General features: G+C 41.5%; 1 protein-coding gene across 5 annotated transcripts in view; it reads left to right on the top strand.

Annotated features, from left to right (window-relative positions):
- The window catches only part of FBXL20 (F-box and leucine rich repeat protein 20), a 43893-nt gene that overhangs the window by 1375 nt on the left and 24440 nt on the right, over positions 1-18078 (top strand). For 3 of the 5 annotated variants that reach the window (XM_049799481.1, XM_049799477.1, XM_049799482.1), the window contains one exon: positions 15579-15640. In XM_049799481.1, the coding sequence (XP_049655438.1) occupies positions 15579-15640 (62 nt within the window). Of the gene's footprint in view, positions 1-845; positions 1207-5837; positions 5925-15578; positions 15641-18078 lie in introns of those variants that run through there. The other 2 variants (XM_049799480.1, XM_049799479.1) reach the window with 2 other exon arrangements.

Raw genomic sequence — 18078 nt, 5'->3', positions numbered from 1 at the left:
GCTGTAAATAAGTAGCAGCTTATCTGTTCAGAATGGTTTCAGGTTAAACTGTGTTACAAAATTCATGTTTCTGTAGCATCCAAACTATAAAAACAGGGCACTAAACCTGGGAACTCAGAAGGCTGCATGCGTAACGTGTTTTATCCGGGGTTATTGTTTTTACCGTTCTAGTCTGTTCTTAGCTGCACAGATTTTTTTTATTTTTTTTCTGAGGTTTTTTTTTTTTTTTTATTGCTGCAGAGCGGCTGGTTACAGAGCAGAGTAGAGAATAAAAACATGTTGGTAGCAGTCTTCTATGGGGAAACATCTCATACGGCAACGACCTTTTCTGCTTGCTTAGCCTTTGTCTTGAAGTACTAGAGTTCATTCCAGTATTGGGAGAGCTTTTCATCAGGGTGGTACCAAAACAAGATTAACCCAATTCATTGTGGAAGAAGAGTGGGGAAGAGCTTTGGTTTGCTTGTTTCGGGTGGGGCTTTTTTTTTGCTGCAATTGTATGTTGCTTTCTTCCTATAGTAAAAAATGGATAAGTTGAAAATAAGCAAAATGTTCAAAGAGTATTTGAGTTCTAAATTAATTTTTTTTTTTTACTTTATATTTGTACAGGAAGAGTCAGTTTATTATAGAAAGGCTTACTTTGAGCTACAGGAAGTGCCTTTAAACATTATTCTGTTTCTTGGTTATGTTTTGGTTAGTGAATCGAGGGCATGGTTTTATTAGCCCTAGCATTGATTATCTCTGACCCACTCACCTATATATCCTGGAAGGGATGAGTTTAGAACTCTTTTGCTTTAAATACATGGGTTTCTAGTGAGGGTGTTTTGGTCTGAAAAGCTTCTAAACTGTTAAGGTGTTCACACTTGCAAATAGATTTATTTTTCAGAGGGGAAGTATGCATAGAAAGTTAGCCATGCTTTCTAGAATACGGTTTGTAATGTTTCTGCTTTAAAAGTAAAAGTCCTATTCACTCACGAGAGCGTGCCTTTTAGTGTAATAGTTCATATTTAATGTGACATAAGGACAATTATGCAAAAAATGTGTTGAGACTGGAAGCTGCTATTCAAAGTTGTTGAATATTGTAAGATCAACGAAGACAGCACGGGGTTGAATGCTTGGTGATTAGTACTCCTCCTACATAGCCCTCTGCGTTACCTCTGGATTAGACACAGAGCTGACTGCCATGGTAGTTTCCCTGACTGAGGAGTGGTAAGTAGGGCCTTTGAATGTCTGGAGTCTTATCTTGGGGTAAAAATAGCTTGATGCAGAGTTCTGACTAATGTGTATTGTGTCTGTTTCAGACTTCAAATAACTAGTGAGTTATTGAGGGGGAGTTTGGTTTGGGTTTTCAGACTTAAGTTTATTGTCTTTCGTTAAGCCATGTAAATAGATTCCTGAACTATTGTTGTTGGGTAATTTTAAAATCCAATCTAGATTGGATTTAATAATCATTTCTTCTTACTGTAGTAATAAAATATGGTAATGGAATATGGGCTAAGCTTCTTAAATTTGACTTGCATATGGGTTTCTGGTACGTATGTGTAGCCAGCTGTCTGTTCCAGTACGAATGGAACTCTTTTCTTTCAAATGAAAGAATGAACTCTGGCATGCCCAGCCAAACGAGCATATTCTAAGTAAGTCCCTTTATAGGAGGTGTGGCCACCACAGAGAAAATAACCACTTACTGTAGCAAAGCAAACAAAAAGGGAAAACATTACCCAGATTGACTCCTAATTTTCTGTGGTGTTGGTTTAATATGGAACATGCCCTGACAGATCGCAATCCTGGCATATATTTGGGGTTTCTCTGCTTCCTGTTGTACCTAATACATGATGCCTGATGAACTACAACTAAATAATAGCAAAGAGGAGGGGATGTCATCTCCTGATGCTTTTGATTGACTGGTACTCTACTCTTTGAGGGCTTGTTTAGCTTCCGAAGGCTCTAGTTCTCATCACTCCTTTAATCTGTCTCATCCACCTTCTTCTGGCCTGGGATGTTATCTGGAGACCAGGTGTCTTAGGGTCGCTTTCACTTACTCGCTTCTCTCACTAACTCATCATCAAAAAATAAACAACGCCTTCTAGGACAGAGTGCTCCTCTGAGCTTTCTGGTTTTCGGAGTGGATGTTGTCGGGCGGCACCGCTCTGAGATGGCTAGCACTTGCATAGATGCATGTACGGAGCTGAAAGAAGTGATCCAGCACAAAACTACCTGCCTAAGATCAGGAGCAGTGTTTTATATGAAACAGTGGCTTCTTTGGTGTTAGACCAGCCCTGGGTTGCAGACATCTTCAGCACAGACTCTTGGCTTTTAAGCTTTCCCTGTGCAGGGATCTCTTGCTATGCAGTGTCTTGTGTTCCATTGAGCCACGTTGTCAGGCTTAAATAATTATAGTTGCTTTTTTTCCAGACTGTGAGCAATACATGTAGTCTCCTCTACATCCTTAAACAAAAACAACAGCACAAAAAAAAGCACCATCCTTTCCAGCTTCCTCAGGGAGTCTTCAAAACCTCCAATTAGCAGGAGGAGGTGATTCTGGCTGCAAAGCATTTCTTTATGGGGCAGTTTGTCCTATTTAAAAAAAATTTTAAAAAGTGTGAACATCAGGGATGTATCTGAGGAACAAATGTGTACGAGCCTTGCGACCACCTTCACTCAGACAAATGCATCAATCCAGTGCATTTCAGAGCATTTCTCTCATCCTAGATTATGGGATCCTCAATGTGAGGGATTTCTAACTCTTCTGAACTGTGCTAGTGGCTTCCGTAGTTCCTAGGTCTTGCTTGAATTTAGATCTGCCATGAAATGAGGTAAGCTGAAAGCAGAATGAGAAACTTGAAATGCTTCAAAATTGAGTTGCCTTCTAATAATTAATCCTGTCTGCGTTCAGAAAGCTGAATTGAATAATCTCAATTACCCTAATCCCATTTTTTAATCTGCTGGGCTCCTGGCCTTTAAATGCTGTTTCCATATTTCAGGGTTGCTTGGCTTTACGGTTTAGAGCTGATCCTTTTGGGTTTGTCTTTGTTCCCTTTGCTGGGCTGCTCCTGTGCTTCATTCTACCCTTCTGGTTAGGGCTTTGTTATTTCAAGCAATGGAGGTTGTGTAAACAGGCAGACACAAACAAAGCAGGCAGGGAGTATCGATAACTCTTTGCATCCCACGGTGTCTCTCCTTGCTGTTTTCTAGCAGAAACTTGCAAAAACTGACGTTATGCTTACCATGGTGTTTCATTTTATATGGCAAGAGAAACTGTTGCTGATATAACGCAGTGAAGACATGAGGTAGTACAGTTGAAACGAAATGGTTTTGTTTTGGCAGATAACTAATAATGTGGCTCATAAGTAATGAGAAACACTGTCAGAATAAAAAAATACAGGTTTGGGGGGGGTGTCAAAGCTGATGGCCTTTCCATACTCTTGTTCACTCCCCCTACCTCTGTTTATTTTTTTATTTTGGTGTCATCTCATGCCACACTTACGTGTAATACTTTTTAAGCCAGCACTTCTTTTTTGGCAGATGAATAGTAAAATGTTACTTTATTGTGTACAAAGTGGTTGTTTAAACATTAAGATAGTGAGAGATGTAAACCATAACTTGTTTCACACCCCCACTGTGCTGGTCCTGTGGCTGTGCTCTGTACTCTAGTAGAGAAAAGGAAGAATTCAGCAAGCTGTGGAAGCAAAAGTCAAATTAGTTGCGCAAAAGATACTTGACCCAGGCTACAGGGAGACTGAGAAGGATTAAATAGGAAGGCGGCTTTTTGTCGGAGGAGGGGGCAATGGGGGAAAATCTTAGTTGCTCTGAATTTCTCCTTTGCAATCTACGTGCCGTATATTGCCATACAGGTGCCGTATAGACTTGTTGCCAAAAGGCAAAGAAAGCATAATGTAGGGGAAGCAGTTAATTATAAAATTGACTGATAAAGAAAAGGTATTTCAGAAACCAGTTCTGATTACTTTACTTTTCTTTTGCATCTTTTTATTAAATTAGCGCTGGGGGAGGTTTCAGTCTCCCAGCTCTTTCACCTTGTAGCCTTTGTACTAGGCAGCCACAAGCACATCCCTGCCATAATTAGGTAGAGCAACAGCTTTACAAGCGTTGGATTATGTGTGTGCTTTGACCTTAGCCCGTGTCACCTGAGAGACCAAGCTTGTGTTGCAAATTTTTTTTCCCCAATTGAGATTCTCTTCTTCCTTCTTCCTCTGCAAGGAATTGTGCTTGCGAGATGGGTAACAGTGGAAATGTTGGCCCTGGCAACAGTAATTTCAGCAGGAAATAAAAGCAGAAATGCCAGAAAACCTGTATTTTCTCCCCAGTCCCTTGCTGACATTTGTGCAGTAAAGAATGCTAGGCAGCACCCGTTAAAGACTCGTCGCTAACTTGGCCCGAGCAGTGCGTTGCGTTGGGGTTGGTTTGTGTACGGCACTGGTGAGGGCTTTCCTTCCAGATTTCTGAGGTGCGTGCTGCCTTGGTGCCGAAACAGGGGTTCCCCAGGGTGGTTTCAGTTGGAGCTGCAGATCGGAGCAGCCGCTGCAAATGATGGCTCAGGGACCGTGTGTGTTCCCAAGGAGAGGTCCTGGACTGCTTGGGCTGTGTCTGTCTTGCATCGCAGCTTGCATAACAGGAAAGGGAGTTAGAGAGCCTGTATGCACGGGTATGTCTCATTTTATTTTAGATACCATTGTTAATTGGGGCCTGGGATAGATCAGGTAATTATTGTTTTCGTGTTGGATTACCTTGCTGTGTACTTCATTTGACTCATACCATTATGAAAGTCAACCCAATGAATGTGTTAGCCTTACTGATACGGTATGAAATGTTTTAACTGCATAGCTGTGCGGAGGGGCCCGAGTCTTTGTGTGGCTGGGGGTTGTATGTACCTGGCTGATCTGTCAGTTTTGCTTTCAGATTGACCATCCTTTTGCGTGTGGTAAACTCGCCCAATGCCCTTCACACCTCATCTCAGGTAGGGGTTTTTTGAGACACCATCATTTGACTTCATTTCCAAGTATATATGCCTAATACTACCGTCATCATCTTTTAGGTAATAGCTGAATACAAACCCAATAGCGAAAAAAGCTTATTACCAGTAATGTAGAACTGTAGGCTTTGGAGAGGGGCAGAACTATAAGAAATTTGTTTATCAAAGAAGCCTATTTGAATTGTGATGAGCCTTGGTACATACTTGGAGAGCTAGAGGAGTCTCAGTTTTGGCCTGAAAGTATTGAAGCATGTCTCCTTTTTTTGTTGGTTTTTTTTTTTTAAATCCATTCAGAGGGTATTTGTAGTAAACGGCTACCCTGCTAAAATGAGCTTCTAAAGAGAAAAAAATAAATAGTGATAGCTGGTGTTTTATAGCACAGTCCGTGGCCATAGGCTGTGTCCCTGTGAAGTCAGGAAGTCTCTGTCTTATTTATACTCTCCTTCTTTGTTGGTCTTGGATGTTGTTTTTATGGGCAACAGTGTATATTTAAAACTCTGAAGGTTGTGTGTGAGAACGTAGCATCTTTTTAAATCAAATATCTGTAATAGGTCATAAAATACTCGGATGACCACTCGTAGGATGCTGAGGTTTTTAATGGAGCTAAAAAAAGTAGGTGCCCAAAACCAGCTTTGATGACCGCTTATGTGGTTTTTTGCTTCTCGCTGCTTGCCCTGTCTATTTAACATATAATGCCAACTAACTTTGACCTCTGCTGTTCTGGGATGTGTGAGCTCTCACTGACGTTTTCAGAGAGTGTTTTTCATTCAGCACCAGATACAACTTCTGGTAAAGACAAAGCCGATTAACTGCAAGCTTCTGCCTCCCCAATCTGTCACCAGGCTGCTTCAGGTTCTGCCCTGCATCCCTGCCAGGACTGCCCAGTGGAAACTACTCAGATGTGTATCTCCTGCAGCCTGTGTCAGCCGGGAGAAGTCGGGTAACTAAAACGCTGAGAATGGCTAGTGCTGGTGGTATCTTTTAAATTGCAATTTAAAAATTAAGACAGTGAGCTTTTAGGTGTAGTTGTGGGATGCTTTGTTCGTGGAAAACTGTCTTGGAACCAAGACCGGGACGGAAGAACAAAAAACATATGAACATGCACTTTTGGTATCTGACAGCAGTTTCTAGGTTTTTTTTTTAAAAATAGGATATAGCACATGTGGTACTTCCAGTTGAAATGGTATTTCTTAAATCAGAAGTAGTCTTCTAGTATCTTACCTGCACACCTGACTTTGAAGTTTTACTCTTTGAATGCAACAGCATGACCTTGTATATTTGCACATAAATCACCTGATGAATTTCTTCTCTGTGGCAGTTTCTGCGTTACACTGCTACGTCAGAGGTGTGTGCAGCAGGCTATTCTTTATCATGGGCTTGATTTCTATAGGGCTTTACTAATTTTTTGTTCAGCCTCGTGCTTTTAGTGTTGCTGATTCAAAAAAAAAGAGGGGGAAAAAAAAAGGCTATTTATTCTGTTTGTTACTGAATGCAGAATAATCAGGCTGCACAGAAAGATAGCTCATCCATACCCCAGCTATTTATCTCCAGCAGAAATTTAAGCTTTTCCAAAGCAACGACAAGCAGATGAGGAAGAAGTGATGTGACGGTGTATGTCGAGTAAATTGCCTATTGAGCTATTTTTAGGAATATTAAGCCTATAATAAGCCTTTTCTTTTCGGCCAGGGTCTATTTTGTCTCGGTTTTGTACTGCTTAGTCACGATTTTGTTTGAGCGGAGCCCTGGTTGTGAGCCAGGCTGGGTGAGCGTGCCTGTAGCATGGTGTGTGGCAGGAGGGCAGCCGGTTGTTTCACCTTCCCTGGTTCTACTGACACAAATGCTGCAGGAGAACTCTGGAGCATCACGACTGCTAATGATGGAGCTTGTCATAGCGGTGGCTTTATTCGACGGCCAGCCATTTTCCTTGGAGACTTAACACAGATTAAACTGGATGGGTTTTTAAAAAAAAAAAAAAAAAAGTGTTCCTGTGTAACTAAAGGCTAGAAGGAAAATTCACCCAGTCTGAACTGCTTGTGGATGTAAACAATTTAATGTTTTGTATTGTGTCCTCCGAAGAGCCTTGTATTTCACTGTCACTTCTGTGTGACATCTTTGCAGTGTAATTTTTTTCTTTGCCTCCAGTAAGGCAGCTCAGCCTGCTTAAACTCCTGCTTCCCTTAAATCTTGTACTGGGGAAGAAGCACTTCTGAATGAATACTCAGTGCATGTTGGTTATGTTTCCGTTATTTAAGCCCTGTAACAGTGGTAGAATTTTTTTCCAAAATGAACAGAACTAGAGGCGAGGTGTTAGTATATATTGACAGTTTGTAAGTCACTGCAAAGCTTCACTGAGCTTTTCCAAAGGAAAAAGAATGAATTTCACATTTTTCTTGGTTTGTGTTTTACGCTCAGCTTTTTTAACTAGATTGGAGTTGTGTGCTATGAGCTAGGTTTGGTGTGTGTCTTGTGTTTCAATGACTCTGTACTTCTTCTGGCTTGTTCATCTCCTGCATATGAACCATAGCAGATAAAAGTGATATAAATATTACCAGTAATACTAGATTTTTGGGTGTGAGCCAGCAGCTGTATAGCTGAAGAACACCTCACAGGGCATCTCTGACTCGTCAGGATTTAAACTCTTTGAATGATTTTGCACAGATGCTTTATTTCTTTCACTTCAGAACAGCAAAAGACTCTCTTATAGCTCTGAAGTTTAATCTCCAAAGTGTCTCGATGATACAGATGGGTGGGGATGTAAACCGACAAAATATGCCAGCTACATATGTAATCCCTGATTTATGATGGCAACTGTTGATTCCCCACCTTTCCTAGTTTAAAAACAGTTTCCAGAATGCATTATTTACTCTCTAATAATTGTAGTCTGTTTTCTGTCTTGGTTTTAATTGCTTTATTTCCTGTGGTTATAAGCAGTTGTGGAGGGTCTGGCCAGCATTTGCTTGTGAACCAAGGATAGTAGGCTCTAGGTCCGAACAGCAGCTAAAATTTCATCCTTGGCACATGGTTACCTTTTTCTTTTGTGTTTGTAAGGCTATTGTAAAAAGTTTGTCTTGCACCATTTCTGTTACGCAAGTAAACAAGTTGCAGTATTTTAAAATTATAATATTTACTAATATTTCATAGATTTTTTTAAAGAGGGTATGCTTTTATCTGTGTTGTTTATTTTGCATGAAGTTTGCTTAATAATAGAGATGTGAAACACTGTATTGGTTGCGTTTGTACTTTGAGAAATTTATAGTTTTCATTTCCTGCTGCCCACCTGCATGAATGTGTCTCTGTTGTTTGGTTGGTTGGTTTTTGTACTGAAAATGGATGTCCATCTTCTTTCTTTCCCACTCTCTGCATCAACGTGATCGTGTTCTCAGCCTGGCAGTGTGCACTGCGTTTTCTCCTTGGGCAGTTTCAGATTTTTGGTCTGCGTTCTCAAGGGGCTGGGTGTGCCAGACCCCATGTTATTTTTCACTTGAGTGAACATTAAGGTGGATAACTGGGTGTCTCCAGTGTAACGGCTTTCTCCAGTGCCTTTGCGAGCCTTGTAGCCACTGATTCCGTAAAGCTCCAAATAAGCTTCATCCCTTTTTCTCTACTGAGCTTTGAATTTTCCACTTTAGGAGAAAAGTGTTTGAGTTCAAAGTCCGCATCTAGGCTAACACTATGTGCTCTGTTGTTGGCTTTGGCACTGATGCTTCTAAAGTTAAGCCTTGTTGATTTATTTTTTTTATATATATATATTTTTAAGATCAACCATCCCCCTCCCTGTGCTGATGCCAGATGCATTCTCGGTTGAAAACCAGCTGTGTTTGTCAGCAGTGCAGTAAATACTTCCACCCTAGCTGATGTATGCAACAGCTGTATTACGTTGCTGGCTTGCTGGTGTTTAGCTTGCATCAAGTACAAACATGGACAATTACTTGATATCCTGTTAATGTTGATGGTAGTATGTCTCTTGTCCAGCTGAACATACTATACTAATAACTTAAGTCCTTCAGTACTTTTCAGGACGATACAGGTCTTGAATACCACTGCCTCGGTGCATGACCATGTTTGTGTCTGGGTAAAAGCATGGAGAGGGATGGTGCTCCTTTCCTCCTCAGTACCCATAGCAATATAAGTTCCTATGCAGCAACAAGCTCTGCAGACAGTCAAATTGAAAGTGAATGAGTCCTTGTGATCAACCTGGAAACTTTATGCCAGTGAATTCCCTCACATTTGTTGATAAAGTAGGATTTTGGTGGCACAGGGACATCACGCTGTATGTTGGTCAGTTCAGGTTCTGAAGTTCCAGCATCAGAGCTGCTTAGAGTATGTGAGTGTTTGTATATCTTAGAGGTGTGCCTTAATTGGAGACCACCCGTGTTACACTGCAGATCAACTGTCCTTTTGCTGCTCCTTATCTCTAGTGGGCAAAATTCTATGGAACAAAATGTTGGGAAAATTGATGGTGTTTTTCATTGTCTGCTGTCATATAGGCAAGGCAGTCTGGTATGTCTTTATGTCTAAATTGCACTTTATCGGGAAAAAAAAAAATCCCTGCTGCTGTTCTAATGGAAAGTCTTTTTGGTATGTCAGACGAGTAAACTGTTGTTCTCTTAAAAATGCAGCCAGGAATTTAAGAATTGCTTACAAAGAGTAGTTTTGAGCATTTAGGGTAATATAAAATAAATGTGCTTTGTGTTCTGTACCTTAGTACTCCTAATTACTTCCAGTAAACTGTAAATGTTGAAATAAGTTTCTAAATGAGTTCTCAAGTGTATTTTTCCAAACACAAAAAAGTGAAAAACAAAACTTTTGTTCCCCATAGGAACACCCCTCCAGCCCTTCCCCAACAATAAAATCAAAACCATTGCCAGATGTGACATTTACAGGAGAACATTGCCCCCTCCCTCTGCCAGCCCAGACCACAGAAGAGCTCTGCAGCCAAGAGCTTGCTCAGAGCCGGGGTCCGTAGCAGCTCATGTGGAGTTTTTCCGGCTCTCTGTAAGCCGGGAAAGACAGCTTTGTGCCAATGTGTGTTTGGAGACTTTCCGTGGAACTGGGAGTACAGGGAGCGTAACTGTTCTGGAAGCAAAGATTTAAATTTTGCAGAAACTGTTGAATAAACGCTCTTTTCACTGGAGAAGCTTTTACTTGCTGCTGTGGAGTAAATCCATCAACCTGATACTGAGACCTCCGTATAAATACAGCAACTTTTTCTTGGATGGAAACTTCTAAAATATAGCAAAATAAGGTATATTGAGTATGGATTTCCTAAGAGCTGTAGGTGTTGGCTGTACCACCTTCTGTATTAGCATGTGCCAGTGACACACATTTGTGTCATGTAATAGGGAGAAGTCGCACAGTCTGTCCATGAACACAGCAGCTGAATCAGTCCAGCGTGTGGACACCTCATTTACATGCTGAATATTGACCATATCTGTTCACCCTGGGCAGGATGGGTAGTGTAGCACCAGACCTGAAGGAGGGAACCAAGACTATATGGCTATATAGTCATAGTATAGTTATAGTCTCCATGCTATATGGCTTTTGAAGCCTGGTCCATGACAACGCAAGACTTGCTCGAAGGCTAAATGAGTGGCTGCAATAATGACACAATGCTCTGCTTTGTATTTTAACTCAAATCATGCATGCCTGCTAAGAGTTGCTTCACTTACAGAGCTTGCATCAGCTGTTGTTCATGCCCCTCTTTGCATGTGTGGTGAGTACAGTACATAGTAGGTGTTTCTTGTGCAGGGACACTCATAATTATACGCTGTCATCCGTTGCACACTGAGCTACGAAGTGCTGTCATCTGGATCCTGTGTTGGTGTCATACAGATGACCCAGTTTGGATTGCTGAGCCCTGTAATGAATGGCTGACACGACCAATGCCTGAATAGCAACTCTGTCTTCTACACTGTTAGCAGTGCCTCGCAGCAGATAAATCTGTTTATTAGCCCTGCACAGAGCACTTGCAGACTGCTGTGGGACTGGGCAACCAGATGAATTGGACCAGTTTGCAAAACTTTTAATATTCTGAAAGGCAAGGGAAGAGTTATTAAAACAAATGGACAATTACATGTTGTGCTAAGTGACTTCAGTGTAAGGCTGCAAGAACTGTATCTTTTATCGCTTTTGTCCATTTGTTTTCATAAATTTGCTTGATTTGAATGCTTCTGGGTGATAGTGCTCTGGAGGGCAGCACAGCAGTGCCCATAAATGCGGCCTGGGAAGTATGAGTTTTCAGTCAGTTGGGTTGTAATCTCCGGGCTTTCAGTTGGTGTGGGAGAGTGCAGGAAAGAGTGCTTGAATTCAGGGGACAACTAGTGAGCTCCTGTGGATGGCTGAAGGTTGGATGATCCTTGTCTTCGCTGCTAGCTTCTTGGGCCATCTACTCTTAAAAAAAACGTGGCAAAACGCCCCTCTGGACGCACCTGTCAAATGCTGAATGCACTGGACTACTCTAAACTGGGAGCCGAGTAGTTACAATTCTCCTTTTATTGAATAGTAAATGGTGTATTAACATTTTAATTGGTTTGTGAGATAAAGGATTGATTTATGGATTAAGCCCCCAGTTTTGTCATTTCTTTGTGCTTGCAAAGTTGGTTACTGACCGCTGGAGTTGCAATTAGATGGATCCTGTTTATTCTCCCTTTTGAGCCCCTGTTGGAATAGGGACAGTATTTCCATGGCAGTGCTGTTGAAGTGTGTATATGCAAAATATCTCATGGATTGTAAAATGTCTTTCTGTGTGAAGTATAAAACTGCTAGCAGATATATGCCCTGGAAAACTCTGCAGGTTCTGCCCATTCTCTAGCTTTGGTAGAAGAGCTGGGCAGTGCAATATTTGCAGGAAAATTAAATCATCTTATAACTGAGCAATGACCAAATCCTGTGCGTGCTCTGGCACTGCATAGCTCCAGCTGCCCAGGGCAGCAAAGCCATCGCTTCCACTATCTGTAGATGTTGCTCTGAAGAGCAGTAAGAGATCTATAGTAAAATGACTAGGAAATGCAGCGTTCCATTATAAACTTTGTCCGGTTCTGGTGTTTTGGCAGGATACGTTTTCCTTCACGTTGTAGCAGATTATAGCAACCTATACTAATTTAATACAAGTTTAAGTCTAGTATCTGCTTCTGTGGTGTTTGTTCTAGATTTATTGCTTGTGTTGTAGCTAGAAAAAGCTGTTTCAGAAGAGAGTAGTGCACTGCTGGTCGGCCTTCGTCTCGACAGGTGGAAGAGTAAGAGGAATTTCATCCTCTTCGCCCTTCCATTTCTTCTGTGTAGGGGATGTGGCTTCGTGCAGCAGCAAACTTGATGCTTTGTGGAAGATTCTGTGTTTTATACAGACTGCAAAATTTACATACAAGAAAGATATGTTTTTCTGTACCCTGTCAAGAATAACTTACTCTGCTGCGTAACACCTGGTATTGAAGGATGTTAAAAGAGTTGTTAGGAAAAGCAAACTTAGGTCATTTAGTTTTTATCCCTAGAAGTAATTTCAAAAGTCTGGGAGTCTAGAATAGCCTCTAACACTTTCTCAGAGTAGGTTTATTCTTGCACGGATTTGTCAGAAAGTCAAAATGTCTGTTGGTATATTTAACTAGCTGTACATGCTGCAATGACTAGCAACATATCCCAATTCTAGCCTGTTTTCAGCCAGCCTCTGTCATCTGAGCACCAAGTTTTGAAGGAAGGCTTGAGAAAATAGGTCTGGTGATGTACACTGGCACTTCACAGCCCTCCCGTGGAGGGGGAATTCCAGAGCCAAGGTTCTCCCTCAGAGCACATCCTACCTCGACTCTGTCACATTTAAGTCCAAGGACTTTTTCAGTAAGACAAAACCCAAATGTTCCTGTAGTATAGTACTGGTCAAAGGGTAGCTTCTGCAGAAAAACAGTTTAAGGCTTTGATTTGCACTGGATTCAAGGTAAGCTTCTACTGGGCAATGTAATGGGCAGAAGTCAAGAAGTTACCTGCATTTTGCACAAAGCTGTTTATGAGTGTCCTTGATGTACAATCTCAGTTAACAACCGGCAGTGACTATTGCCTGCATTCTCACAGTAAAATTTGAATTCAGACAAAGCTTTGTTGCCAATACAGATGAGACAGAAAAGCCTGGCTGTCTGCTTCTGGAATCTCTATTTTAATACTTCCTGCCCCTTGCCTGTTCTCTTCTAGTCTGGTTCCTTTTCGGAAGTCTCCTACTGCTGCCTGATTTGCTCCTCTAATTTCTCTCACCCTTTTTTGTGAGGGAAGTGGAGGCTGCTGGTTCAGATGTAAAATTCTGGCCTGGACAATAACGAGAAAGAGGATAGATCTGCCTGTTTACTATTGGTCTTGTAACTGGGGGAAGAAAAATCATGGTCTCATTTTCCCGTGAATAATTCCTCTGCATTTCTCCTTCATTAGAGCTTTCTCCAGAATTTCCTTAATTTCCCAGCTGATCAGCTAAGCCATCTAATTAGATGATCCAGTCCCAGAATGCGCACATGCGTTAGCTCCTTTCACAGCCTCGGCAATGTCTGTCCTGACCCGCTGTGGCACTCCGCAGTTATCTGCCAGGCGTCAGATAGCATTCGTGACTGAGTCTGAACACAGTTCTTGACTTGAGGAGATGCTCTTCTGCCCTAGTCTCTGACGGAACAGACTTCACAGAATTTGTGTTAGCTGGGGAAATGGCAAAACTTCCATTTTAATTATCTGCAAAATGGGCTGAGTAGTTGTGTGTCTAGTGGACCATTTAGGACTTGCTAACTTGTGATATCTTCTGGTGGGAAGTGATAAAAGCATCTGTGGGGGGAAAACAACACTTTTCTTCTGTGTGACATTTTGGGAAAGAATGCTGGAGAGTTTGTGTCCCACTTGAGCATCGTGCTTCAGTATCTTGAGATAATTAAAAAGCAAACTGTGATTTAGAAACACAGCTTTTAAGTTTGACTCTAAAAGCATTGTTTTTAGTGTTCTCTTGCAATGATGGCATTATTCTGTTGTCAGTTTGTTATCACTGATTGGAGCATATTAAAAAGCTACTTCGCGGCAGCACGTTAGCTTTTCACATTAAGCTACGATGGTTTCTTTGATAGGCGATGGGGTTGGATTGATGCTCAGGTACAGAATATTTGCTGCTTGGAGAAGCTGGTGCCTGTCAGTGAGGCCTAGCGTACAGCTTCATAAGCCACTAAGATCTTACTTTCCTTTTTTAACTCTTAATCTGATCCTCTGCCACTCGAGTGACCTAGCTGATGCTGGTTTTATTTGCTTTGCATATATACAACTAAATTGATTCAGACCACTTAATCAACCGATTAGAATCAGCTTTTTCAGGCTGTAGTTTCAGCAGCAGTTTTTACCAGGTGCATAGCTCAGGAAGATCAGCTCTTAGTTATTTCAGAGGTTAAAGAGAAACTTTATTAATGAAATTAAAGCTCATTCTTATTGTTCCCTGCTTTCCTTTTGGAAATGTTGAAAGCATGCTTCTAAATGGAATGAGGCATCACTGCTCTGCAGTCTTAGTTCACAGATCACTCTAATCATTCCTCCCACAGGCATGAGTGTGTGGAGGTTGGTTGGTTGTTTTTTCACCATGGCAAGACAATACCAAGTCTCTTAAATATATGTAGAGACTTCTTAAGAAACACATGAGGCTTTGCTGTCTGTTTTTCTTAGGACTCATTTGAAAAAAGAAGTTTCTCTCAATTCTGTCACAGCTAGTGAGATTATTTTAGCTGGTCCAAAAGTCCATTTCAGATTTGTAAATTGCTGGCCACTATAATAATGCTTTGCATGAAAAAGCTTATGGGGTACAATAAACAGCTCTGGCTTCGTTGCCTTGGAAGAACACCGTGTTTTCTCTGAATAATCTCTCCTCCTGATGCAGCACCAAAGATCACATCTCCCTTTCAACCATGCTTCATGATTAAAAAAACCCACTGTCTGCCCCTAAGCTCCTAAGGGCTGCTCTCAAACAATATGCTGCGGGAATGATATGGGCACTGTAATACTTTTTCGTTAGGCTCCTGTTCACCAGCAGTCTGCTCCCTTTTCTGTTACAGAAACCAGTCCTGCTATGCCTGCATCTTCAGCCTCCCTTTGTTGGATGTTAGGGCTGCTTGATCACCCTTGTCATAGCCCTTCCCTCCAACCCATTTGCCATATGCTTGTTTGGTGCGTAGTTGGACTTTACGGTTTTAAAGTGCCAGTGCTGTGGTGTACCTTCACAGAACTGTGACACAGACGGAAGCCTGTAGTAATGCTGTAGGTGATACCTTCCTATAGTCAGTGCAAGCCGACAAGTATGCCCTAATTATCATTTACTTTAATAGAAAAATTAAAAATCTCAGTTTATATTTAATACATCAATCTACAGAGCATTCTCGGACCATTTTTTAAACTATATTGGATGCAATATTCTATCCAACTGTGGTCCAGTCCAGGAGTTTGAAAGCTTGAGTGCAAAGTTTCTTTTGAGAATTTATTGGGCCAGATGTCTCTCTCGAAATGGCCTTGTTAACCAGCAGCTTCTTCCCTAGAGTAAAGTAGGTTTTGTTTGCTTAATGAAAATATATGGCTAAATTGTTTAAATTGGTTTTGTTTACAGATGTTCTCAAACAATGATGAAGCTGTGATCAACAAAAAACTTCCAAAAGAGCTGCTGCTTCGGTAAGCCATCTTTCACTTTGTAAGCTTGGAGACTGTGTTGTGTATTGTTATTTGCAGCCAGTACTGATTTTGCTGGTATGCTCATAAATCATGAGCTTGGATTGGGTCACTTATAAAGCCATAGACAAACAGAAGCAGATCAAAGGTCTGCATCTGCAGCAGTTTATGCTAAATATTATTAGGTTTTGTTTTTTAAAATGCTAAATTAATTTGCTGGTTGCCTGTTTTGTAGATGGAAGAACTATAGGACTAAACAAGTCCTTAATGAAAATAAATGGTAAGTATGGGCTAATGTGTAGAATAGGATTTTGCCTTTCTCTAAAATGTTCAATTTAAAAAAAAAAAAGCTAGTTCCTCTGCTCCATGGACACTTGAGTGGACTTTGTCCTGTTCCTCATCAATGAGACAGATGTTCAGCACCTGGCAGGATGGTCCTGTTGGCAAAGATCAAACAGATCAGGCTTTGTGGATCTTGGTAGGCAACTCTGCCCTCTCCCTCTGCTGCCCTTCCATATGACACACGTATGTACCTTTTGAAGTTTGCCTTCCCCTGTGCAAGAGTAGTGTGATGATGTGTGTGTGTGTGATTGTACCTCAGTTGTCACAGTTTGGCATCTTGAAGTAAAGTCGTGTTCGTCAGTGCATTAAGCTGAGATGCTAGACTGTAAATGGTGAAGGCAATTGCAGGTGGCAGCTTGAATTATTAACACAAACAAAATTCTTACGCTGCAAAAAACTGTGTAGTACTGTCAACACTCAATGGCAATAAAAAGTCCGGGGAGAGGAGCTCTGACACAGGAAACTGCTTCTAGCTTACTTGTGGAATAAAATGAATAGGGGAAAAGAAAGTCTGACACCTTTTTATTTTTCTTTCGACTGAACTGTTTTCTCTGTTCTCTGTAATCTGATGCAGTTTCTTTTAGTCCAGTATCATTCATCCAAAAGCAAGATGTATGGCTTTTAGAGCCCTTCTTGCTAATAATGTGGGTATTTGGTTTTTCAGCCTAGTATACAGGCAAATGATTGTCCATGCTGTACAGAGATTGCTGTGTGAAAATCAGCATCCGGTATGTGGAAGAGAGAAGAAATCTGCGGGAAGAGCAGGATGGAGTAACAAACACGATAGGATGCCCTAGTCTAGATGAGTTAGCACAGGTTTTTTGCAGATGACAGCAGTTGTCTTCACCCAGCACTTGCCCTGAACCGTTGGCATGGATGTGTTGCAGCAAAAGGGGAATTTGAAGACTGAGAAAAATGTCTCTCTGGATTTTCTGAGAGGGGGATTCTTTTTCTGATGGGAGCAAGTAGGTCCTGCTACTGCAGATGCAACAAAAATAGGATTTGCCCTTGTGGTAAGGTGACAAGACACAGGTAGGCTGGGGACAGATTGTGAACAGCCACTGACATGTGAGGCAAGGATTTTGTGTGGCATAGGGAAAGCGGGGAATCTGGTAGAGAAAAAAGGTCAGGGGCTGGAATTTAATTGACATTTTGCATGGACTTCAGGGGAAGAGGTGTGTGGTTACTGGGCTCCCAAGGAGCAGGACATTTATTAGAGCATGGATGAGCTTTCTGGCAGATCTGTCAAAGTGGAATGATCCTGAGTGGGACCAATAAGCACATCTTGGTCCGTAGGAGGTAGCTGGTGTTGGGGAACGCTACCAGACAATTGGAGAAGGATTTGTGGTAAGTAGGAGGGAGGGTCCTGCACCAAGCAGGGATTTTTGTCAGTACAAGCCACAGTGGCTCATTTCTCAGCAGTACGCATGCTTCTGCCCTGCGGAAGTGTTTTGTCTTTTGTGTCTTGATATCACTAATCATCCTAACCTGCTGTAGAACAGAGGAAGTGTTCAGGATTGTGTGGAACCTAGGAGAAATCAGGAGACTGAGTTTATAAATGTTAAAGTTCATAAGTAATGGTTTTGAGAGTTGGAATTCACTGTTAGCATACTGTGAAAATTAATTAGTGTGGATTGACAGTGCAGCCTTTGAAAGAGAAACTTGGATGCATTTATCTGCAGGAATCTCCCGTAAATGAGTGTCACTGTCTGCAAGACAAAGACTTATGTGTTTAAGCAGTGCTACTGTGTAATGTCTTGTTCTCTGGTTTGTTCATTCTGCAGATGGCATTGGATGTCTCATGTATGTGGTTGCAAAGTGGAAAGCTGTACTTGAGCAAAATAAAGAGTAGGAGGATATAAAAGGGGTGAACAGCAGCCTTTGTCACACCCCAAGATACAGAAATGTGCAACTCCAGTAATGCTTTTGTCTGGGAGGATGGGGTGGAGGTGTAAAGTGCTCTGGAGGGTCGTCCTCAGAAATATCTCTTTTAAACGTGTCTGATTCAGCTGTCCTGTCACGTTCTGCCCTACCATGATGCTGGTAATGGTGATGTTTGTCTGGCATTTCCCTGAGAGCAGGACTCTAAACAAAGCTGT

The sequence above is a fragment of the Accipiter gentilis genome, chromosome 5 (assembly GCF_929443795.1).
Source record: "Accipiter gentilis chromosome 5, bAccGen1.1, whole genome shotgun sequence".
NCBI lineage: Eukaryota > Metazoa > Chordata > Aves > Accipitriformes > Accipitridae > Astur > Astur gentilis.
The sequence above is the reverse complement of the archived record's forward strand: the minus strand, read 5'-3'. Positions and strand labels throughout refer to the sequence as shown.